The 25,153-nt window shown below is 43.2% G+C and overlaps 1 protein-coding gene across 11 annotated transcripts; it reads left to right on the plus strand.

The window, feature by feature from the left end:
• The first annotated feature begins 6,391 nt into the window (after positions 1-6,391).
• On the plus strand, positions 6,392-24,964 carry ADGRG5 (adhesion G protein-coupled receptor G5). Of its 11 annotated transcripts, none has more exons than XM_020963699.2 (15): positions 6,392-6,517; positions 13,926-14,054; positions 14,152-14,283; positions 14,648-14,735; positions 15,321-15,468; positions 16,640-16,762; positions 17,346-17,462; positions 18,314-18,356; positions 19,694-19,803; positions 19,946-20,067; positions 20,451-20,507; positions 21,005-21,300; positions 22,741-22,858; positions 23,005-23,282; positions 24,501-24,964. In XM_020963699.2, the coding sequence occupies exons 3-15, from the start codon at positions 14,217-14,219 to the stop codon at positions 24,548-24,550; spliced, it is 1,617 nt and encodes a 538-aa protein (XP_020819358.1). In that variant the 5' UTR covers positions 6,392-6,517; positions 13,926-14,054; positions 14,152-14,216; the 3' UTR covers positions 24,551-24,964. The 11 variants fall into 11 exon arrangements, with proteins under 11 accessions (XP_020819358.1, XP_020819349.1, XP_020819350.1 ...); XM_020963690.2 differs by having other exon boundaries at positions 6,395-6,517; positions 24,089-24,964; XM_020963691.2 differs by having other exon boundaries at positions 6,395-6,517; positions 21,041-21,300; positions 24,089-24,964.
• Positions 24,965-25,153: the final 189 nt, after the last annotated feature.

Consider the following 25,153-nt stretch of genomic DNA (forward strand, 5'->3'; position numbering starts at 1 on the left):
AGGAGCTCTGGGTTCTGCTCCCAACTGCTTTGCCACTACATGGATGCATGATCTTGGACAAATTGCTTCCTGTTTCCCCATTTGCAAAAATGAGAGGGTTGGGCTAGAAGATCTCTAAGTTTCCTTCCTAGCTCTGACATTCCATGTTCTGTGATCTATCATCACAGCCCATTTTCTAAGGTCCCTCCCATTTCCAACATTCTAACAATTTCTGCCCTCCCCTCCAGGAAGCATTCTTTCCCTTCCCCAGAGATATCCCATAACAAACCCCTTCCCATTCCACTCACTTCCTCCTGTCAGCTCTTATTTCTTTAAAATCACCCTGATACGTAAGAAAGGGCAGGGAGAAGAGTCCAGGTCCAGCCCTGGGAATAAGAGTGAGATTCACAGAACGGGAAGCTGCCTCCTCCTGAGGGAGCAAAGAGAGGAGGGAGCCAGGGTAAGGCTTGCCCCACATTCTTCTCCTCCTCTTCCCCAATGCTTCTATTCCCCCACCAAGGGAGAGGACATTCCTCTCTAGTTTTCTAGGTAGCTCCTGGTCATCCTCCCACATATCCCTTTTTGCAAAATACAGATTAGGGCAAGGATGATGAAACCAAGCTAGGCTGAGATTCATTTCATACCTTATTTCTCTGGGGTTTTCTGAAGGTGTATGTCATATCTGAAGTAGTTGGTCTGTTCTAAATGAATTGGGAATATAAACAAACTGGGATTGTGGGTTTATTTTGAGCCTTCGAAGACTTGACAGAAAGTATTCTATAATAGCCCCTTAAATTTTTATAGAACTTTTAACTTCTCAAGGTGGCTTGTGCCAGTAATTAAGGTGTGTAAACTGGGACCAATCACTTCCCTTCTCTGTCTGGGTCTCAGTTTTCTCATCCATAAAATGAGGGGGCTGATCCCTCCTGCATGAAGAATGACCTGTGGGCTTTCTTTCTAAGCCTATCATTGCAGGGTAGTGAAACATGTACATGGGTTTCTGCACTATAAGCCATTGGTGGAGAAGGAAGTATAAAATAGCTAGGCTCGGAGGCTTAGACCCTCAACACCAGACCTCAGCTTTTTGCATAGTGATGAGTCCATTAACCCTGAGACCAGGATGAGTATGAAACTGGGACTAGAGGCCAGTGGTGGCCCTAAGAAGCCCTATCTACTAGAGCAAGACACAAGAACAGGAGCAGGGGTGGGGAACCTGTGGCCTTGAGGCCACATGTGGCCCTCTAGGTCCTCAAGTGCAACCCTTTGACTGAATCCAGACTTCATAGAACAAATCCCCTTAATAAAATGATTTGTTTTGTAAAATGTGGACTCAGTCAAAAGACCACACCCAAGAACTTTAAAAATCTAGTCTTCTTCCAACCAGCAGCAGCAGCAGCAGCACATTTTAAAAATAAGAGAATTGAGCAGAAATAATTTGTACAAGGTTATCTGGTCAGCCCCAAAGAAAGAACTAGAAATCAGGTCCAATTCAATTCAACCCAACTATATGTTGAGAGACCCATCCATTCTGTGTCCTCATGGATTCAGATTCAAGTCCTGTAGATTTTTAATGCCAGTTCTCCTATTTGACTCCCACACTGACAGAAAACTGAAGATTTATGAAGCTAATGCAAGTCTGGACAATCTTGCTAACTGACCCAGGCAAAGAATAGCATTGGATCACAAAATATTCAATAAACCCAGAAATAAATAATGACAACACACAAAAGAATATCTCAGCCACCTTCCTAAATGTGTACAGCAGCATTTCCCTTCAAGGTGGTTTGGAAATCAACTCTTTCAAAAGACTCATGGCTCTAACAAGGCTGGGTTTTTGTGCAGCCAGAATGAGTGATGCTGAAGTCCTCGATGATGATGGCAGCAGCTTTGGTTTATCTCCTGCATTCCACTTGCGTTTCTTCTCTTGGCCCACCTTAGGCATACTTGCCATTTTCTGTAATGACTGTCCATCTGTTTTCCACTGTCAAGGTGCTGAATCTCACAACAACAAAAAATTTCTCCTGTTCCTTCTTGGAAGCTTCCTTTGCTGCCCAGTAATGTGTATTTCTAACATTTCCATCCAGGGAAAATAAGGTTAAAATGATGTCAAAGAAAGAAAAATCTAACATTCACTAAAATATTTACAGTAGCACTTTTGTGGCAACAAAGACCTAACTGGAAATAAAGTAGGTGTCCACCATTGGGGGGAATGGCTAGATGAATTCTAGCACGTGAATCAATTGATAGGTATTGACTAAGTGTGGACTTTACTCACTGGCCATGTGGTGATGAAGAATGCCATCCACCTCCAGACAGAGAACTGCTGAACTCTGAGTGCATGTCGAAGCGCTGCGACCCTGTTTTCCCAGCAGTTTGTGTCAAATAGTAGGTCTTTCCCAAGTAACTAGGCTTTGTCGTTGTTGAGTCATTTCAGTAGTGTCTGGCTCCTCATGACCTCGTTTGACTTTTATTTTTTTAAGCAAAGATACTGGAGTGGTTTGCCATTTTCTTCTCCAGCTCATTTTACAGATAAGGAAACTAAGGCAAACAGGGTTAAGTGACTTGCCCAGGGTCACATAGCTAGTAAGTAACTGAGTCTGGATTTGAACTCATGATGAGTCTTCCTGATTCCAAGCCCAGTGCTCAATCCATGAGTCACCTAGCTGCCCTAGCTAGTGCTTATCAAAAAGTATATTTTGTGTTTGTTTGCCTCCATATGCCGTCTTGCCTAATCTGTTTTTATTTTTTTGACAAGGTGAAAGAGGCCATTATTTGCCTCATTTTTACCTAACCTTAATCACTGAATGGGTGTTGCCTTAGACAAGCTGAGACCTGGGAAGGACCTTAGCTCAAAAAGTCCAAGGCCTCCCACTGCAGCTGGGGCCATCTCCAGTTACCCTGGTCTTGCCACTGGACCCAGATGAGGATCCACTCTCTGGAGGAGAGAGTGAGGCTAGTTACTTTTCCATCTCTTTCCTGATGTCATGGACAAACAACAATCTGTTCCACTGATAGTCTTTCTCTCTTTTTATAATACCCAATAGTCGTAAGGATTACTGCTTTATGATGTAGTTTGAGGTCTGATACTAATACACCCACTTTCTTTCCCATTTTCTCATTATTGTTCTTGAAATTCTTGCCTTTTATTCTTCCAAATGAATTTTGTTATTCCTTTTCCTAGGTCTATAAAAATTCTTTGGGAGTTTAATTGGGACAGTACTGAATAAATAAATTAGTTTAGGTAATGTTTTCATTTTTATCCTATAGGTTTGACTTACTCATGAGAAGTTAATGTTTCTCCAATTATTATATTTCTCTTTATTTCCGTAGAGTTTTTTTTATAGTTAGATTCATACATACAAGATTCACGCAGAATCTTAGTATGCACACGTCCAAATATTTGATATTTCTGTAGTTATTTTGAATGGAATTTCTCTTTCTAGCTTTTTTGATGGGGTTTGTTAATTATAGACAGAAGCTGGTGATTTATGTGGATTTATCTTATATCCTACAACTTTACTAAAGTTATTATTTATTTATTTTTTAAAAATTAAGTTATTTTGATTTATCAACAACCACTTCCATAAGCTTTTGAGTTTTAAATTTTTCTCCACCTCCTTTCTCACTTCCCTCCCCAAAATGGCATGCAATCTGATGTAGGCTATATGTATACATTCCTATTAAACATATTTTCACATTAGTGATGTTGTAAGGAAGAATTAGAACCAACAGGAGGAACCACCAGAAAGAGGAAACAAAACAACAGAAGGAAAAAAAATAGTGAATAGTATGCTTCAATCTGCATTCAAACTTCATAGTTCTTTCTTTGGATGTAGATAGCATTTTCCATCATGAGGTCTTTGGAGATGTCTTATATCCTTGTATTGCTGAGAAGGGTTAAGTCTATCAATATTTGTTATCACACAATGTGGCTGTTACTGTGTACAGCATTGAAGTTATCATTTATGTCAATTAATTTTGGTTGATTCACTAGGATTCTTTAAGTATACCATCATACATCTGTAAAAGTGATAATTTTGTTTTTTCTTTGCCTATTCCTTCAATATCTTTTTCTTATTTTATTCCTACAACTAGCATTTTTAATACTGTGCTAAATAGCATTGCTAATAATTGACATATTTCCTGTACCCCTGATATTATTGTAAGGACTTCTAACTTTTCCCCGTTACACAAAATGTTTGCTCTTGGATTTAGATGAATGCTAATTAACATATTAATGAAAGAGCAACTGTTCTTACGATTCCCAGAGCTTTTCATAGAAACAAATATTGGATTTTGTCTTTTCCAATGTCACATTGTATTTATAATCTTCCTTATTTGGAGGCAGTTAGGTGGCAAAGTAGATGGAGTGCCAGACTTGGAATCAGGAAGACTCATCTTTCTGAGTTCAAATCTGGCCTCAGACACTTAGTAGCTGTGTGACCCATCATTTAAGCCTATTTGGTTCAGATCTTCACCTGTAAAAATGAGCTAGAGAAGGAAATAGCAAATCATTCCAATATGTTTGCCTACAAAACCCCAAAATGGGGTCATGAAGAGTTAGACACAGCTAAAAACTTCCTTATTTTGGACCAACTCTGAATGTCTGGTATAAACCCAAACTGATTATAGTATATAACCTTTCTGATATGTTGTAATATAACTTTTCTAATATGTAGGCAGCTTGCTTGTGTGTGGGTGTAATTTTGCGTCAATGTTAATTACAAATATTGGTCTTTGGTTTTCTTTTTCTTCTTTTTCTATCCCTAATTTAGGTATTAAGACCATATTTATGCTATAGAAAGAGATTGCAAACAACTCATAGACTATTAAAAATTAATTGTTCTTTGAATGTTTGATAGCATTAACTTGTAAATATGCCTAGTTCTAGACTTTTTTCCCCTTTGGAATTTGTTTGTGGATTGTTCAATTTCTTTTTCTGACTTCTTAGAAAGTTTAAATAGTTTGTTTCTTCTTTTATTAATATGGATAATTTATATTTTTGTAAGTATTCAGCTATTTCCTCTAAGTCATATGTCTTGTTAGCATATAGCTGCACATAATAGTTTCTGATAATTTCTTTTATTCCTTTTCAATTATTTGGTTTCCTTCTCTTTTTTAAAAGTCAGATTAGCTAACTTTGTTTTATTAGTAACTAAAAAAAAAACAGCTCCTAGGATTACTTGTCAATTTGATGGTCTTTTCACTTTCAATTTTATTAATCGCATATTTAATTATTTCTACTTTGTTATTTAGTTGCTCTTCACCCTTGACTTGCCTAGCTTATTTATTCTAGTATCTCTACAGGACTCAGGACTATCTCTCTGTGGATTTTGGGAGTTGTAGGGGAGTCTAGAGGTAATTTTTTCTATTTCTTAGTAGAATGCTTTATCTCTAAGTTCCAGTGGAGTGTTTTGGGGGCATCTTCCCACCATCTCATTTGATTCTCACAACAGCCTAGAAGAGCATTTACTTCAGATATGATTATTTCCATTTTACATATGAGGTAACTAAGACTCAGGGCCAAGTGACTTGGTTACTGAGGTTAGATAACCTCAGAGAGGTTAAGTGACCACATGCTCTCACAGTTAGGGTCAGAGGTAGGATCAGAAGCCAGGTCTTTCCTGACTTTAGCCTTCTTCATTTTTCAGTTACATTGATTATTTTTGTTTTTATATCATATTCATTTCCATATATACTCCTCACCACTTTTTTTCAAGCCTTTCCTAATAACCAAGATATTTAAAAAAATAACCAGCTCAGCAAAACCAGAGGACACACTGACTTTGCTTGACAATGCATGAAACATTTCATACCCAAGGTTCCTGCCTCTTCAATAGAAGCATGAAGGCTCATTTTCTCAGCTTTTCCCCAGGTTCACACTTGATCATTGTAACATAGCTTTCAGTTTTGTTTTATTGTTCATTTCATTTATATCATCATAGTCATTTTGTACATTGTTTTCCTGGTTCTGTTTACTTAACTCTTGCATCCATTTATATAAATCTTTCCTTACTTCTATGAATTCTTCATATGGATCAATTCCTTATTGCATAATAATATTCCATTATATTCATGTGCCACAAATTCTAGGATATTTTAATTGCGATCATGTGATTTTAAGAATATTGTCTCTAATGATCCATAATCACCCAATTTGTTTCCTATTCTTTGCTACCACCAAAGTTCCAGCATTCTTTCCACTATAGCCCCCAAACTCACACACTCAAGTGTGTGGGTAGGGATGATGTGAACCCATAGAGATACACCACGGTTAAAATTATGGGAAACCCAATCCAAGGCATGAAAAGGAGAAGGAGGAACAGATGCTCTAATTTTCTCCTTCCTCCAACTGTCTCATGGGAAGCATTTGCAGGGCAAAAAGAGAAGTGGGTTCTAAAATCTATTTGACAGTGAATGTTGCTTGAAGAGGCCGATTAGCAGCTGTAGCTGAAATCCTGACTTCCCCTTTTCTTCTGAAAAACTAAAGAGTCAAGTTGCAGCACTGGCAGAAGCAACATTCTTCCCCAAGGCTCAGGTCAGTATGGCTCTATCTCTCCCCATCTTTCTGGCCTCCACTATCTCTGCTCATTCTCTCTCTCTTTCTCTCTCTCTCTCTGTGTTTCTTTCTCTGTCTGTCTCTGTCTCTGTCTTTCTCTCTCTGTATCTATCTGTGTCTATCTCTCTGTCTCTCTGTCTTTATTTCTGTCTCTATTTCTGTCTCTGTCTGTCTGTCTGTCTTTCTCTCTCTGAGTAGGCTTCAGCTACCCCTCTCTTTCTAGGCTGGCAGTGGCTTGGTGATACTCCAGGGTTGGGGGGACAGAGGGTCTGCTTGGTGCTCTGCCCTAGATGGTCCTCCTCCCCAGACACCAAATCCATTCATTGTCTCTTCTCCATCTTAGTTGGTGCCAGGGGCTCCTTGGTGCATCCCTAACTGATCCTGGGGGGTTAGTATAAGCCTGATGGGTAGTTATGGGCTGCAATCTTATGTCTTAATATCCCTCATCTACTATAGTTTAGAGTGACAGATTTAGAGTCATTTCGATTCAAATGTTACATATATTCTCTGCATCTGTAAAATGAGGGGATTGAATGTGAGTATCACTGAAGTATGGTCTAGGCTAACATTTGGTGCTTTGGGATCCTTTCTAGCGCAAACATCCTCATGGCTCTTCCAGCTCAAAACCCTATGACCCTGTAAGTTATTTGAAGCCTACCCAAACTTCAAGGTCAAGACCTTGTTTGAATCCCACCTCTTCTAGAAAGTCTTACCTGCCTACTGTAGTCTACTGGGACCTCCCTGAATTTCTACAGCATTTGTCCACCAGCCCACTCATTTGGCTGGATTTTGTTACTTAATTTCCCTAATCAAACTATGCTAAAAAGCTCCTCAGGACAGAGAGACCACATCTTTCTTTTCTGTAACACCTCCCCCCCCCGCCCTGACCATTCCCTCCTCACCTCAGTTGCTGGTACAGACTTGTCCAATGCCCAATGCCCATGACTCTGGGACTGCCTTAGGTTTTACCCTTCTGGCTGCTGAGTGTGACTTTACTTACTCTATGCTCCGAGTTTGGCAAAGTAGTCTCACTTCCACAATCCCCTGGGCCTGTGAGAAGGGTGAGATTGAATTATTGTTACCCATGAAAAAGATGAAGAAATAGAAAACCAGATCCATGATTGCCCCATAGAGGTAGTGGCAGAGTAGAAACCAGGACCCCTGATTCAAGCTTGCATCCTATTCTGTCAAATAAGGAGTTTGGAATAAATGATCTCTGAGATCCCTTCTAGCTCTGACATTCTATGTTCTAACATTTCAAGGTCACTCTTCATCTCCGGACCTCTATTTCCTCATCTGTAACATGAGGGTGTTGGACTAAATGGTTTCTGATATCCCTTCCATCTCTAATGTTCTTTAACTGTAACCAATGCCCAAAAAATGTCCTCTTGTCAATTGAGATTATTGGTATTTTTCCTCCAGGCTCAGGGAGCTATAACAATGAATCAAATGGACAATAGGGCAATGTGTGGGCCCTCATTACAACTTTAATTTATTTAACCATTCTAGACCTCGGTTGTTCTCATCTGTAAAAGGAGGAAGTATTCTTCCCTTGGCTATCTCTTAAGTAGATACATAAAATAAGGGTTACAAATTAAAGTAAGAAAGTACTGAGAGATGTCTACAAGAGGAGTCCCTGAAAGGTGGAGGTTGGGGCCTTGTAGAGATTGGGTTGCCAGAATATTATTCTAGCCCAGATGAGAAGTTGAGCTCCAAACAGCATGAGGAAGTGAAGGTCAGTGGTTAGATCCTGATAAAACAGTAGGAACCACAGTTTCGAATTAGAAAGGTTGCTTGGTGACTTACTTCTTGTTTTGCCTCAATTTCCTCAATTGCAAGGTAGAGGGTAGAGTTCCCTTTCCCTTCTGCTCTTTCCTAGGAGGATGTTCACAGAAGGAGGTAGCACAGCATAGTAAAAATAACATTTGATTTGGAGTCGGAGGATGTGCATTTGAATTCCTGCCTTGAGAATGACTAGCTAGGTGACTGTGGGCAAATCCCATCTTCCTTCTCTGTAAAACTAGAGATTTAGGTGAGAGTAGCATCCCGGTATAGTGGATAGGGTCAGGGTAACCAGGGTTCAAATCTTACTCAGATACTTCCTAGTTGTATGAAGTTGGGGCAAGCCACTTTACCTTTCTTGCCTCAGGTAACTCATATGTAAAATGAAGGGGTTAAAGTGATTGGCCTCTTAGGTCCCTTCCCACTCTAAATCTCCAGTTCTATGACTGGATTGTATCTAAAGTCCGTCCCCACTCTAATAATAATGATAGTTAATGTTTAAACAGCATTTTAACATTGGCAAGTGATCCTTCCAACAGCATAGTGAAAGAGGTAGTGTTATTGTGCTCATTTAGAGATGAGAAAACTGAGGCTGACAAAGGTTCAGTGACTTGCCTCTTTGGGTCCCACAACTTGCAAAGGTCTGAGGCAGGATTCAAACTCCAGTCCTCCAGGCCTCTATCATCCTCTCTACCTAGCTGTCACTCTAAATCCTAAGAATCTCTTCTTTATCCGGCTCTCCCAAGGACATTCATAACTAGACCCCACATCTTCCTGCTTCCTTGCTCATTTTCCTCTCAAGGTTAGGAATTCTTAATCATTTTTGTATCTTGGAAGCCCATGTCGGTCTGATGAAGCTGACTGAGACCTCCTCACAATTTGGAGTTATAAAAAGAAATGCTCCATTTCAGTTAGGGGCTAATGAAAAGAAAGATGTCATCTGGAGAATAAAATTAAGGGGTGAGAGAGGATTATACTGGGAGAAGGAGAAAGAGAGAGGTAGAACAAGGTAAAATATCTCACAAAAAACAGAAAAGAAAAGGCTCTTACAGTGGAGGGGAAATGGGGGAAGGTGAGAGGGAATGAGTGAATTTTATTCTCATAGGATTTGGCTTAAGGAGGTAATAACACACTCAATTGGGTATGGAAATCTGTCTTACCCTACAGGAAAATTAGATGGGGAAGGGCACGAGAGAGTAGGGGGATGATAGAGAGGAGGGCAGATTGGGAAAGGGGGTAATTGGAAGCAAATACTTCTGAGGAAGAACAGGGTCAAAAGAAAGAATAGAATAAATTGGGGTGCAGAATAGGATTAAGGGAAATAGAGTTAGGTTTTCACAACACGTCTATTAAGGAAGTGCTATGCAAAACACTGCACATGTATAACCTATATTGAGTTGCTTGCCTTTCAATGAGGGTGGGTGGGGAGGGAGGAAGGGAGAAAATTTGGAACCCAAAGTTTTAAAAACACATGTTTAAAAAAAATGTTTTCACATGCAACTGGGAAATAAGAAATACAGGAAATGGGGTACAGAAATCTGTCCTGCCCTACAGTAAAATAGAAGGGGAAGGGGATGAGGGGGGGGGGAGAGATAGAAGAGAAGACAGACTAGGGGAAGGGGCATTCAGAATGCATGCCATCTTGGGGAGGGGTGAGATGGGGTGAAAATTTGGAATTCAAAATCTTGTGGAAGTAAATGTTGAAAACTAAAAATAAATAAATTCAAGAAAAAAAGAAAAGAAAGATGTCATTTTTTTCCCCATCTAAGTTCACAGAACCCCTGGATTCTATCTAAGGATCCTTTGGGGATCCATCAATCCAGGAAAAGACCTCCCATAGTCCAGGTACTTATAGTTGAGGATGGGTTGGGACTGGCTTCCTGCCTCCCCTTCTTCTCGAGGCAGTTATTGGCAGCAGCACCAAACAACTGTTTGGACCTTGGGGCTTCTCCTCCCCATAATCCATTCTCCATCTCCACTGTAAGTTAGAAAATTTGGTTCTAGGGGAATGGAGGCCCCAATCCCAAATTGGGATGTCAATCTTCCACTTCTCAAGGGAAGCAAAGTCAGGTTTGATTTTCCAAAAGGGATGGGGGTATCCTAGGCACCCTGCTTTGAGTGACTTCAGTAAGCCTGGTAGAAACTCAGTGAGTGTGGAGGTGGCCTACATACGCAACAGAAGTATAAATTTAATTGAGCAAACATTTATAAAGTACTTACTGTTATTTATAAAGTACTGTGCTGTGGGTGGTCTAAGTCCAGAGAAGACAGGCTGCGCCCTCAGGGAGGTTCTACAGTAGGCTACTATGTGACACAGTGGATAGACTGCAGGTCTTGGAGTCAGAAAGCCTTGAGTTCAAATCCTATACCAGATATTTATTAGCTGTGTGAACCTGGGCAAGTCATGTAAGGGGCTAACAATAGCATTTCCCTCCCAGGGTTGCTATGAGGATCAAACGAGTTTATGTAGAGATATATTATAAATATATAACATGTATTACAATATATAATTATATATTAATCATATTAATATATAATTATGTACTACATGTTAATGTATAATTAATATACTACAAACATGTATTTTGTAAGAGGGTATCAGAGAAGGCTTCTTGAAAGAGGAGGCATTGAAATTACGCTTTAGAAGATGTACAACAGGCAAAGAGGAGGAGGGAATTTCCTGCCCTCAGACCACATGTCTGTTAGTGGCTTGAGCCTTCCATCTTGTACTGAGTACAAAGGGTCCCTTGAGGAAAGGCTGCTGGGGGTGGGGCCAGGCATCTTTCATCTGCCCCAGAGTAACCACATCCATCTGTACCAGCACAAGACATTTTCCACCTCCTGCTGCCAGCCCAATCTCCCAATTGAAATGTGGAGAAGCCCCAGTGCAAAGAAGAGCAGCCCTCCCTTTGACTTCAGACCTTTCATCTTCTTCTGTGACTCTTTTGAGGGGAGAGCAGTGGCATTCTCTACTCAGTGATGAAAATTCTAACGCCTGGTCATAAGTTTCACATTCCAGTGATTCTGAACTCTATAGATCACCATCCAAACTTGATTGCACACCCCCTGCCACCCAATTCTTCATTCTCATTCCCCTCGTCCATCCCAAAGTTTCATCCTAACTCTACTCAGCCCTCCACTGTGCCCTCTGGAATTCCTGTTTCACAGACAACAAATGTTCCTTCATCTTAAATCTTTTCCTCTCCCATACCTTTCATCTACTAGCTCTTAATGAAACCTAGTCCCCCCCTTGATGACACAGCCTCTCTGGCCACTTTTTCTTTGCCTGGCTACATCTTCACTCATTTCCCTTGGCTTACCAGTTGAGGCTAGGGAGTTGGAATATTCCTTGCTCCCCATTGATGCTTTCAGTTTGTCCTCCGTCCTTCATTTCTCAGTAATCACTCTTCCTTTGAGGTTCATGTTATTCATATCTGCCACCCAATCAAGGTTCTGGTAACATTCTGAGTCCATGAGTTCTCTATCTAGAGGTGATAGCATTTTTCATCATGAGTCTTTTGGAATGGTCATGGATCATTGCATTTGTCAGAGTTACTAAGTCTTTCACAGTGGATGAGCATCATGAGTGGCATTTCTATGCTGATGCTGATTCTCAAATCTACCTATCCTGCCCCAGCCTCTCTACCAGCCTCCAACCTTACATCTCCAATTGCCTTTCAGACATCTCAGACTGGATGTCCAATAGACATATTAAGCAGAACTCATTATCTTTCCCCCAAGCTCTTCTTCCTCCTACCTTCTTTTTTATTGTAGGGAGGAATACCCACCTCCCAGTCCCCCAGGCTCACAAACCAGGACTCCACCTGGACTCTTCACTGTCTCTCACCTTTCATCTCCAAGCTATTGCCAAGGGAAACAGTATGTATTCCTAGGGTGGCCCAATCCCTGTTCCAGAAGATCCCTGAAGACTCTCCCTTCCTCTCCCCTGACAGAGTAACCCACCACACTTTCAACCTGGTCCTTATTCCCATCCTTACCAGTCCCACCTTCTCTCTTCCCCTGGGGACCCTTAGCCTTGAGAAAATTTGAGAAGGCAAGTAACTTTTTGGGAAAGACAAAGTTACTGGGGTCAGGGAGGCATGTGTCCCCAGGGAGTCACAGACCTCCAGGAAGGGTAGTAGGAAGGGTACTATCTCCCTTCCCAACACCCCCTACCATCTTTCCCACACCCCACCATTAACAAAGGGAAGGCACTACCATTGAGGGGGATTGGGAAAGGCTTCTTGGAGAAGATGGAATTTTAGCTAGAACTTGAAGGAAGCCAGGGGGACAGCCAGTTGAAATATATCCTTCCACTTTTTCTGAAGTCAGTAGCAGGAAGAGGAATGGGGCGCCTTCCTGCTCTGCTGCTGACCACTGGGAAATTACTTAAAGCCTTCTCAGCATGGTAGACTCTTCCACAACTTGTGCCTCATCATCATAGTCTTCAGAAATACAAAGTCACCTCATACCACAGCAAAGCATCTGAAAATAAAAGGAAAGACTTGTAATTAGACAGCTGTTCTTCTGGAAAAGATCTTGAACAGTATAATGGGCTATAAGTTCAAATGTGAGTCAACAGTGAAAGATGACAGCCAAATAAAATCCAACAGCACCTTAGGCTGCGCTAAGAGATGTATAACTTCCAGGAACTGGCAGGTGATAGCTGCCCAGTGATCTGCTCTGGATACAACACACATATGGGGTATTATGTTCAGTTCTGGGCACCACAGTTTAGGAAGGACATTGATAAGATGGAATGCATCTGGAGAAGGGCAACCAGGGTGATGGAGAGCCTTAAGTTCATGCCAGGTAAAGATTGGTGGAAGGAAATGGGATTACTTAGTCTGGAGAAGAGAAGACTCAGGGGAAATGTAATAGCTAGCTTCAAGTATTTGAAAGGAGGATTTGATTAATTAGGTCAAATTAGCAGAACCAAAAGCCATGGGTGAATGGTCCAAAGAAATTTGGGCTTGATGTCAGGAAAATCTTCCAAGCAACCAGAGTTTTCCAAAGGTGGAATGGTCTACCTTGAAGTAATGGGTTCCCTCTCATTCAAGAGGTTCAAGCAAAGAGTGGACGACCACTCATCAGATATATTTTAAAGGGGATTCTTTTTTTTACCCTTTAATAAAATATGCTTATTAAAAAAATGACAACCGCTCCCCCGAAAGATGAAAAGTAAACAATTAAACCTAAGATTCTGGAGTTTCACAAATGACCTCAGACACCTCCAATGGTTGTCTGTCATTTATAACGTGGATGAACAGTGCCCCAGCTGTGCTCAGGAGAAGAGTTACTCCATGAGCGATGCCAAGGGTCTGAGCACGGAAAACTGCTTCTAAGGGCTGCTGCACCATGGTTCCTGCTAAAGGAGGCACCTCTATCCCATCTTGCTTTGGAGAAACCTCAGCATTTTGCATATTCTTTCGTACATAGTGGGTACTGAAGTATAAGGCAGGAATACAATATAACATAAAAGGGCGTTTATTCACATCAAAGGGCTATCTAAATCTTTAGAGTCTAGAGAACAGCATGGATGGGGATATAGAAGATTTAGGGACTAAGAAGAAAAAAAGTAATTGAACATCTCTTCCTCCTATAGGGGGGATTCTCTATCAATGATGAGTTGGATCCTGGACATTTCCCAATCTGAAACACTGCGGCTCTCTGAGCAATAAATTGGAGGAGAACTTGATAACAAGAACAAATAATTAGCACGTGTCCCTAATTGGTAATGAGACTTTGAATCAATCACTTGCCCTCTGTGCCAATTTTCTCCTTTGTGAAAGGAGAAGTTTGGTCTAAATGACATCTAACATCCTTTTCAGCTTTAAGGAATGTGAGTCAAACAGAAAGTCTACAAGTGCAGTGGAGACACAGGGACTGTAGGACTATGATGCTCCCCAAGCAAACCTTCTTCTTCCTGTGTCTTTTGGCTGATTGGAGCTGGGCTAACGAAGGTAAGCCAGCTCACACTTCACCTACTGAGCTTTGGACAGGGATCTAAGTCAGATTCTGACCCTGTGAGTGTATACAAGTGCGTATGCACTTATGTTTTTGTGAGAGACCCACAAAACCTGGGGGCATAGAAGGTTGGTAGAAGGACAGGCCTGGGCACCTCAGGGACCTAGTCAGGGGGCTAGGCCCTAGATGGTTGTAGGGAGAGGCCACCCAGACCAGATAATGGGGCAAAAAAGATGGAAGGATGAGTTTTTCTATAACAACGTCAAGTCCATCCTGAGCCCTGGGGAGATGGGGGAGTATAGGGGCTAAGATCAAGCTGGGGTCTTAGGCCCCCTGCAACCTGCATGAATATGACTTCAGCTCACCGCAGGGCAACAAATGAAACTGTTGAATACATGAAGTTTCTAGAAACTAGAACCTTCTTTCGGAAACGTCAAGATAACCAAAGGTAAGGGGGGCTGGGCAGTACCCTTCTTCCTCTCCCCTCTGTAGCTATCTCTCCACTACCTTTTCTCCTTCTTGGGGTACAGTCCTAAGATAGGGGAGTCAGGAGATCTGATTCTAGCCCTAGGCCTGACACCCTCAAGCCACATGACTTGGGTAGTGATAATTAAGAGAAGACATTTCTATGGAAGAAGCCAATGTTTTCCTCACAACCACCATGTCAGATATGGAGAATGAATTGTATTATTCTCATTTGACAGATAAGAAAACTGAAACACAAAGAGAAGATGCTGGCTCTTAATCCAAGGTCACCCATCCGGGAAAGGGGTCAGACCTGGAATTCAAATTGTGGTCTTTAGACTCTAAGACCATTTCTCTTGCCAACCCAAAAAGACTGAGGCACTGGGATGTGGAGGAAAGCATGAAGGACATGGGGCCAAGACAATTGGGGTTGGAATTGAGACCTGACCTCCTCAGCTATTTCATCCATGGCACTTGTCTCCTCCCCACTCTTGCTGGGGGCTCACTGGTTCCTATCCTCCCCTCTCTTCTTCTCCATCACCTGATAATCATCCTCCTCCTTTTCTAGATTAATCCACTCATTGGAGGCTAAGCTGAAGAATGCTAACTTCTCTAGTGGGAATGTCACTCTTCAGACCAATAACATCCAGTCTCTGGTCTTCAAGCTCACCTGTGACTTCTCTGGGCTCACAATCAATAGTTCATACCTAGAGAAGGTCAGTGGCACCTCCTTCATTAGCTCCTTCCACACCCTGTACAGAGGCTCTGGGAGCTGGCTAGTTGCCCCAGGGCCAGCTTCTAGTCTTAATTCTCTCTTGATTCCTCTCCACTAGACATTGGTGGGGAAGGGTCAGGATACCATAAACATCATCCTGGTTTTGCTTCTGACTCAGTGAGATCCTGGGACCAACTCTTATAGACTTGGCCTCTTCTCTGTGTGAAATCATGTTAGATAAGTAGGGGGACTTGGAGTCTGGAAGACCTACATTTGGATCCTTCCAACACTCACTATCTGTGTGACCTTATGATACTTACCTCTATGCACCTCAGTTTCCTTATTTGTAAAATGGGTATAATAATAGCACCTACCTCTCTTTGTTGTTGTGAAGATAAAATGTACTAACATATATAAAGCATTTTGCATACCTTAAGTACCATATAAATACTAGTTACTTTTTTTTTTTTACTGTGTAAGTAAAGTGCTTTGAGATCCTAGTGGAAATGTAGTGGAAAGAACTCTGTATTTGGGGGGAGAAAACTTAGGTCCAGTCTCAGCTCAGCCATATATTAGTTGTTTGTGGCTACTTACCTCTCTGAGCTCCAGTTTTCTCATCTATGAAGTGGAGGGAGCTTGGACTACCAGACACTTTCTAAGGTGCCTTGTAGCTCTTGGCCCTATGAAACATACTAGGACTGAACGTTTTCCAAGGGCAAAGGATATGTCTCCCCAGAGGGAGTTTCCCGCTGGCTGGGCTCATGTCTTCCCTGGGACTGTCATTTTGCTCAACTAGAGCTCTGTCCACAGAAGCTATTTGGTTCACAATATTGACTCCTTGACGGCTCAGTCGGTGGGAGCATCATTATCCATAGGTCCCGATGGTATACAGACCAGGGCTGGTACAGGGCTCGTACAGAAAGACCTCTCCACCATCTGTCTTGATCCCCTGAGGCTCCAAGTGTGATTTAGGGTGTAGCACACTGAACCCTGAAACATCAGCCTGAATATTTCATCCAGTGGATACTGTGTCCCTTCTAATAGGTATCCAATATCTTCCTGTTCCACCAAGGGCTTGGTCCCTATAACCCCACCCCCCAAAAAATAAGTGAACAGCAAATCCTTGTTACAATGGTTTGGTCAATGCTCATAGTTCTTCTGGACCCCCTTAGGCCCAAACCAGGCACATCATGCAGTTCCCCACTGAGCTGACTCAGCGAGCGTGCAAAGCAAGAGAAGCCCCCCAGGAGCTGCGGTTAATTTGTATCTACTTTGACATGAAGTATTTCTTCCAGGTCAGAGCCTCTGGGGAGTCAAGGTGGGAGGAATCACCCCAGCCTCCCTCCCAGGAGTGCCCCATTGTCTGGGCTCCCTCTGTCCTCTACCCTTCCAACTTTGGTCCACGTCCCCCCGACTCCACATGGAAGAATGGTAGTAGTATAAAGGGATCATGACCCAGTCTTCCCTAGTCCCTCCTACACCAAACCTCACCCACCCTTCCTCTTCTGTGCCATTTCTCCCTCTGTGCCCTCTCCTGTGCCAAGCCTGACTCTCCCTGCACTCTCTTCAGTCATTCTTCACTAGTTCCACTGTCTCCTCTACTAATCTAAGCATTCTTGATCTTTCCTATGCCAACCTTTGTCCTCTCTGCCCCTTCCAATACCAACCCTCCTTTCCCCTGACTCCCTCTTGCACTGAGTACACCATTGAAGATAAAAGAAATACTTATCCCCCTAAATCCAGGGTGAGAAGTGTGGCATCATGGAGAAAACAGCTAGCCTGAAGACGGGTAGCTGGGGGATCTCATGGCTCCTATGTTTCAGTGGCAGGCTCTGGGACGCACCTGCCTATTTCGTCACTCTTCTTTCTTCTTTCCAGGATGATGATAACAGTCTTCTGCTCAATGATAACATCCTCGGAGCCAGCTTGGTGAACCATAGTGTGTCCAGCCTGAGGCAGGGTATAAACATCAGCTTTTGGCACAATGAAAGTCTGGTGAGCAGAGGGGAACCACTCCAAATACACACACACACACACACACCCCACTTTGAAAGCTGCTGGTACAAAATAAATCACTTGGAACTATTTCCAAATCACCGCATTTTGATAATGTGACGAACTACTTAGCCAGTCAGGGCTCTATCAATGTTTATTTGATGTCTGGGATTAACCATAGGATTGAGGTTCGAGGATTATCTTTGGCTGGAATGAACCTCCAAACAGAATTTTTAGTAAGTAAAGTATCTTGAAGTTGGGCTTAGAAATCTCAGGTCCCAGTGGGTAGCTTGGACTCCCCCACAATGCAATAGAGCATTTGTCCAGTTGGGATTGAAAAAGCCAGCTCTTCCACTAACTTAGCAAGTGACCTTGGGTAAGTCAGATCCCTGAGACCCCTTCTAGCTCTACCATTCTATGGCTAAGACAACTGAATTTGAAGTCAGACAACGCAGGTTGAAATTATTAGCTGTGTTGTCATGGGGATGTTGTTTAACCTCTTGGCCTCAGTTTCCTCATTTGTAAAATGAAGACATTAGATGCTATGATTTCTAAGAGATGGCTGGAGGGATACTACCTTCTGTATTTGCTCCCTTCTCCAGTTTCCAGTGACATTACACAGAAAACACCTTACCTGCTTATATTAATCCCAGGCCATCCTATCCAATGGCTTAACAATGTGGGAGTTTGCCCAGTTTTGTAGGTACAGGTAGCTCTCACTCAAGACAAGCTCTTATTTCAGACCAAGCTCAGTTAGGGAAGAAATGAGGATGGAAGCCCTTTCATGCTGACACTGACTTTGGCAACTGACCAGGACTTTCTCACTTGGCCTTCTCTTTCCTCCCCCGCAGGAGAGATACGATTTGACGTGTGTCTTCTGGAAGGAAGGAGCAGGTGATTTTCTACAGAGGGCACAAGCCTGGGAGGGCTTGTCAGAGGCTGAAGATGTTAGCAAAGGTTGACCAAGGCTACAGAGTGTTGGGGCTCTAGGGGGAAGCCATAGCTACCTATAGCTGCTGGAAGTAGCCAGTTGTGTTTAAAGTAGCCAGACCTGTCTAAAGGTGTTAAAATGTCAGCTTAGCACTGGTATTGGCTGTGGTGAAGGGAAGCTCACAGGTACTTTTTAGCTTTTTAAACCCTCTCCCATTTCTGATCTCATTTTTTTGGTTTTGTTTTTAAAAATAGTTGTTATTGATGTTTTTGGAAGGTTTTTTTCCCCATCATATAGATTTCCCCCGTTTCCCTTCCACTTCCCCTTCCAGAGAGCCATTTCTTATAACAAAGATTTTTTTTTCGATAAGAAAGAAAAGAGGAAGAAGAGAGAAAAAAGAAGTAAAACCAAACAAAAAAAGTATGGTATTTTATATAGCACCCATGGACTATGCACCATTCCCCCTCCCCAGTAGACACTACTGTAAAAAGTTGGGGACAGCACCACCTCATATCTCTTCTTTGGGACTAAGCTTGGTCTTTGTAACTTTAGCAACATTAATTTTCAATTTTTTGGTGCTTGGTGTTCTTCCCATTTAATTGTTATAGGCATCATGTAGATTGTTTTCATGGCTCTGCTTACTTCACTTTGTAAGTCTTTCCATGATTCTCTGTATTTTTCTGGTTTTGTCCTGTGCACAGTAATATTCCATTATATTCACATCTTTAGCCGTCACCCATCTGATTTCATTTTATCTTTGCTACCATCCTGGGAGTGGTGGTAGAGAGTATGCCCATTTCTCAGATGAGAAAACCACAGCCTAAGCATGGCTTTATTTATGTTTGTCTTTTGGGTCTTTTCCTACCTCATCTATCTTCTTTCCCTACTCCTTCACAAAAGTCCCTTTTAATTCCGACATACTCAGGCCAGTATTAAACTTAGCCTGACTTCTTCAAGTTGACGTTGGCTGATGGCAGGGGTGGTGAAGGGGAAGCTCAGCTTGAGTAGAGTGGAGTCAGAAGGTCTGATTTTGAATCTCAACTTTGGCATTACTAGATATGTGACATTGAAAAAATTGCTGAACATCTCTGAGTGTTGATTTTCTACTGTAAAAAGAAAGTGGTTGGACTAGATTATATCCATGGTCTTTTCTAACAGTATAAACCACCCTACTTCCCACCCCACCCCTAACCTGGATAATTGAAAGTCAATGTTCCTTGGCACCTAACATGTTTGTTGAATCGAATTGAGAACTGAATGACGTCTCACTCCCTAGCTGCTTCTATTCTTCTTGCCCCAGGAAAAGCCAGTTGGGGGGCCTGGAGCACTGCAGGTTGCGAGACTATCTTAATATCATCATATCAGGTCCTGTGCCACTGTGACCACCTCACTTACTTTGCTGTCCTCATGGTAAGTGGCCAGCCGAAGGTTGGCCTCACCCATCCACTCTGGTCCCAGAGAAGAAGCACTTCTCTAGCGTAGTCATCTCATCTGTTTTGCAAGTCTGGATCTCATTCAATTATCCCCCTGCCTCTCATTTCATCTCTTTCAGAAACTCTCATCAACCGAGATTAGCATGGAGCTACTGGCCCCACTCACCTACATTTCCATTGTGGGTTGTAGCTTGTCCACTGTGGCTTCACTGCTCACCATCCTACTCCATTTCTATTCCAGGTACTCCCTAGCACCAGTGGCAGGTTCCTCTAGGGATCAGATTTCCATGTCATTCCATTAAATTTCCATGTCATCAGGTTTCCATCCTGGTCAAATCTCTCTTCCCTCTCCACCAAGAAAAAAATTCCTACCCTTATCTCTCCTCTTCATGTCTTCCTCTTGATTTACTCCCAGGGAAAGGAAGGAAAATGGATAGTTCTATGTAACAGCAGGGCATATGCTTAGGTAGTAGGATGGGTTGGGGAGGGCATCTATCCCATTTGTCCTTCTCCAGAGTGGGAAAGGGTCAGCCATAGCCTGAGCTTCTGTATACTTTGTGTCCTGGCATCCTGGGAATTTGAGCTAGGTTGTCCCATCCTAATCTACTCACTTCCTCATCTCAGAAGAATCCTTGGATGCTTCCCCAGGACCTTCAATCTGGGGATCATAGAGCACTCCAGGTAAACATCTCCCCAGTTTCTCAACCATTTTCCCTGAACAGATAGAAACACTGAGGCAGTGAGCTGGGGATTTTCTCTCTGCCTGCCTGAGTCTGTTTCCTCTGTTCCCTGACTTTCCAATATAAGAGAGACCTCAGGACTCCCATGTATGGTTGGAAGTGGCAAACACAGTAATACCTATTTTGGGGGGGGGTCTCCAGGAAGAGACAAGTCCCAAGAGTGGTTTCCAATATGAGTTAGGTCTTCCTGTCCCTGCTCTGATGCAAAATGATGCCAAGATGGTATAGAGAGTAGGCTACTCTCTGCTCCAGTAATGACAGAGAGGTAGCTAGAGTTTTTACAGGCAAGATTTCTGGTCCTGGAACTCCTGATGATTAGCTGGGTCCTGTTGATGTCACTGGGTATGGGGAAGGGTGGGCAACTTTGTAGATTCATTCCCACCCCAACTCTCATTCAAGATCCTTCCATCCTTATTGGGGATGAATTATTTGGCTTAGACTTGTAGCAGAGGGGCCACCCATACCTCATTCCAGGAAGAAGAACAATTCCACAACATATATCCACTTGAACCTACATGTGTCTGTCATACTCTTGAACATCACCTTTCTGCTCAGTCCTTCCCTGACCTTCCAGCCAGTGGCATGTGTGGCCATGGCTGCCCTTCTGCACTATTCCCTGCTCAGCTGCCTCACCTGGATGGCCATTGAGGGCTTCAACCTCTACCTGCTACTTGTCCGGGTCTATAACATCTATATCCAGCGATATATTCTCAAGCTCTGTGCCTTTGGTTGGGGTAAGCACCAATCCCTCCCTCCTTCTTCCACTCTTTGGCTTCTATTTCACTCTACCCATCCTGCCCCCCCATTCCTCTTCCTTTACCACAATCACCTCCACCTACTTCCTCAATAGTACAATCAATGCCAGAAGATCACAGATAGACAGAGAGAAAGAGAGACTGTCAGACAGACAGGCAGTGACAGAGAGAGAGAGAGAGAGAGAGAGAGAGAGAGAGAGAGAGAGAGAGGAGGTAGGAGGGTAGGTGGATAGATAGGAGAGTGGGTAGATGGATGGATAGATAGAGAAAAAGATAGATGGTAGATGGATGGATTGATAGAAAGGATGGCAGATAGGTGAATGGATAGATAGGAGAGTGGATAGATGGAAAGGATAGATGACAGATACATAGATGATAGATGGAGAGATGGATTATGTACGAATCGATAGATACACAGATATATAGGAGAGTAGATAGATGGACAGATAGATAGGAGAGTGGATGGATGGATAATTGGATAGATAGAAAAAAAGCAGAGACAAAAACTCTGTTAGTAGGATGGGCTGGGGAGACAGAGAAAGGGTTAGAGAGACAGAAAACATTTATTGTTTACCATATAACAGGGTATGTGCTATTCACTAGGGATGCAAATAGAAACAAATGAGAGAGACTCTACTTTTAAGTACTTCACATTCTAATGGAGGAAGTCAGTACAAAAAGGAGGGCTGAAAAAGAAAAGGGTATCCATTCAGGGGCATGGTGGCTGGTAAAGAGGAGAGGGGTCCAGATAGTAGAGTCACGAGTGAAGTGAAGCATGACTGAGATCCCTCCTGAAAGAGTGGCCCAGTCAGCCAGTCACCAATTAGAAGAATGGTCTTCCCTTAAAACATCTGAGCATTTGGGGAGTGGTTGGGAAGAGTATTGATCAATTATACTTCTAGGAGGGGGTATCATTAGAGACCTCAAAAAATACACACACCACTGATCGGTGTATGTGTGCAATAAGAGGTGGTTGGAATCCAGTATGGAATAGAATAAGCATTTATTAAGTGCCTACTATGTGCTAAGCACTTCAAACATTATCTCATTTGATCCTCACAACAATCCTGGGAGATACTATTATCTCCATTTTACAGTTAAGGAAACTAAGGCAGACAGAGATTGGGTGACTTGCCCAGGGCCACACAGCTAGTAAGTGTCTGAGGCCGGATTTGAACTCAGGTCTTCCTGACTCCAGGTTCAGCACTGTATCCCCTGTGCCACCTAACTGTCTGTGGGTGTAGTGAATGCCACGGCTTAGAAAGTGGTCACATCTATTATCCTTCCCAGAAAGTTGAGTCTATCCCAGGGCATCCAGTAGCTCCTCTTCCATGGCTCCATTGCTCTGACCTCTATGGCTAAACCACAAGGCAGCCTCTGGGCCAGCGTCTCATATCTGATGCCGTCCTACCCCCACAGGATTTCCTGGCTTTGTAGTACTGCTCCTTCTCCTTTGGAAGAGCTCTGCATATGGGCGCTATGAGATCCAAATAAAAACCAGCCAGGAGAATGACGCCAACTCTCAGAATACTTCCATGTGAGTGTCCGCGAGTCTCAGGGCCTGGGGAGCCCTGAGTTGTTCCAGGGAGTTGTGGCTAGAGGGTGTGGTGGGAGCTAGGGTGCTTGGCTTCCCTTCTTAGCTCAGACTGGATTTCTGACAACCTTTCTTTCCTTCTTTCCCAGATGCTGGATCAAATCAATGGAAATCCAGTGGGTCTTTGTTATGGGCTATGCAGGAGTCACCTCCCTCTTCAACCTGGTCATCCTCATATGGGCAGTAAAGATGCTCCATGGCTTGCACTGTCGGGAGAAGAAGTGGGAATCACGAATCTGCCGGGACATCACCACTGTCCTGGGCCTGAGTGTGCTCCTGGGAGTCACCTGGAGCCTGCCTTTCTTCTCCTTCTCTGATTTTCTGCTGCCTCAGCTCTTCCTCTCCACCATCTTCAACTCCTTATATGGTCAGTTGTCCCCTTTCTTGACCCTGACTGAGGGAGGGACGGGAAGGCTAAGTGTGGGTGCTGAGATATTTATCTCTGTAGGGAAGGAGAGACAGTGACCTCACGACCATCTGCTCATCTCTTTCCCATTTCCTGTTGGGTGATCAGATGGAGGGTTGGAAGGACTGCAGGGGATCTCTGGGCATGCTACCTGGGGGAGAGCTGGAGGGAGTCAGGGACCACGCCATGACTTTGGTGTAGTGCTTATTATTTACTCTTGCTTGTCCCTCACTATCTGTGTGCTTTGGACAAGTCACTCTCCTCTTCCATAAAATGGAGGAATTGGATGAGGTGGTTTCTCAGATCCCTTTCCAACTCTAGAGCCAGAATCCTTTCGATTCTAATCTTACTTCCAGTTTTAAATCCCATGAAACTACTTTGGGAAGGGGGTACAGATCAGCAACTCTCAGATTTGGCCTTCATCTTGACTGCACCAATCTTCATAAAGTTGGCTCTAGTTCCATATGTCTTGGGTGTCTTCTAGGGCAACTCATTAACCTTAGATCCTTGGAATTTGCCCCACTTTCCTAGTCAAAGGTGTCTAAACTAGCCAAAACTTCATATGCTCCCCTATTGGGAAAACTGGATCCATTCCCTACAGTCTCCTCTAAATGCTCCACCATCTTCGAATCCTTTCCTGAGATGGGGATTGTGCACGGCCTAGGATCCTGGGGAGTGGTTAGATCCTCCCACAAGGATATTTGTGACTCTAAGGCCAAGATTACTCATCTGATTCTTCCGGTGACCTGCCATCTTGCTGCCCACAGGTTTCTTCCTCTTCCTGTGGTTCTGTGCCCAGAAGCGACACTCTGATTTAGAGGCTGAGACCTCCAGCTCTTTGCAGATGATACGGACTGGGCTCCAGAGCAATCATTCTCCTCTCAGATCTCCTCAGCCTTCTTCTCTCACCTGCTCAGCCAGTCCTGTCCCTCCATATGGCACAAGTCACCAAGAGGGTGGGGTGGAGGAGGATATGGCACATCCAGAGACTTAAGGAGGCACAGCCTTCCATGGCCAGTACTCTTGGCTTCCCTGGAAGCCAAGGATATGGCCTGGGATATTCCCAGGATACGGCCAGGATCCTGAGCCCATACTCAGAGAACTAATTCTTGCCCTTGACATTTCTCTCAGCAAAGAGAGATAAGGATCACTGCCAGAGACATTCAATTTTCCCAATAGGTCATCCTCCCTTGGAGCAGGATGGGAAGACCCAGATGGAGAGTGTCTGAGCATCAGCCCAATGGTCTTTGGGGACAATCCTGGTAATAAAGTGGGAGAGAGCCCTGGATTAGGAGGCAGGCCTGGAGCCTTGATCCCAATACCAATGTATTGTGTTATCTCAGGCAAACCACAGCTTTGGTTCCTTGATCTGTCAAATGGAGATAATAATACGTCTCATGAATGTTGAGAGGAGGAGAGAGTATTGTGGTAGGAAAAGTGTTAGACCAGGAGTCAGGAGTATTGAGTTTTGATCTTAGCTTTATGTGATCCTAGGCAGGTCACTTCCCTTCTCTGCCCCTCAGTTCACCCATCTGTAAAAATGATGACGTTGAACCAGATAATTTTGTGATCTTGTACCCCATTGTGATGATTTCTGTGTAAATACTTTGGAGAACATAAATTCTGCAGAGACTTTTTTTAAACCTGTGATTTTATCTGTGTGGAACTCTCACTGTGGGATCTTCCTCTATCGTAATTTAAGGTCTTAGCTCTTTGCCTGGGCACACCAAGAGGTTAAGTAGCTTGTCCAGAATCACACAGCTAGTGTGTGTTCAAGGGGGGTCTTGAACCCAGATGTTGCTAGTTCTTTAGGCAGCCCCTTACCCACTGCA

Source organism: Phascolarctos cinereus, unplaced genomic scaffold (genome assembly GCF_003287225.1).
Source record: "Phascolarctos cinereus isolate Bilbo 61053 unplaced genomic scaffold, phaCin_HiC Scaffold_2;HRSCAF=192, whole genome shotgun sequence".
NCBI lineage: Eukaryota > Metazoa > Chordata > Mammalia > Diprotodontia > Phascolarctidae > Phascolarctos > Phascolarctos cinereus.

Coding starts and splice junctions, on each gene's coding strand:
- ADGRG5 (XM_020963690.2), top strand. CDS start 14,217: ATGATGCTCCCCAAGCAAACCTTCTTCTTCCTGTGTCTTTTGGCTGAT. Junction 14,284..14,647: donor TTGGAGCTGGGCTAACGAAG/GTAAGCCAGCTC, acceptor ATATGACTTCAG/CTCACCGCAGGGCAACAAAT. Junction 20,508..21,004: donor GGGATCATAGAGCACTCCAG/GTAAACATCTCC, acceptor TATTTGGCTTAG/ACTTGTAGCAGAGGGGCCAC.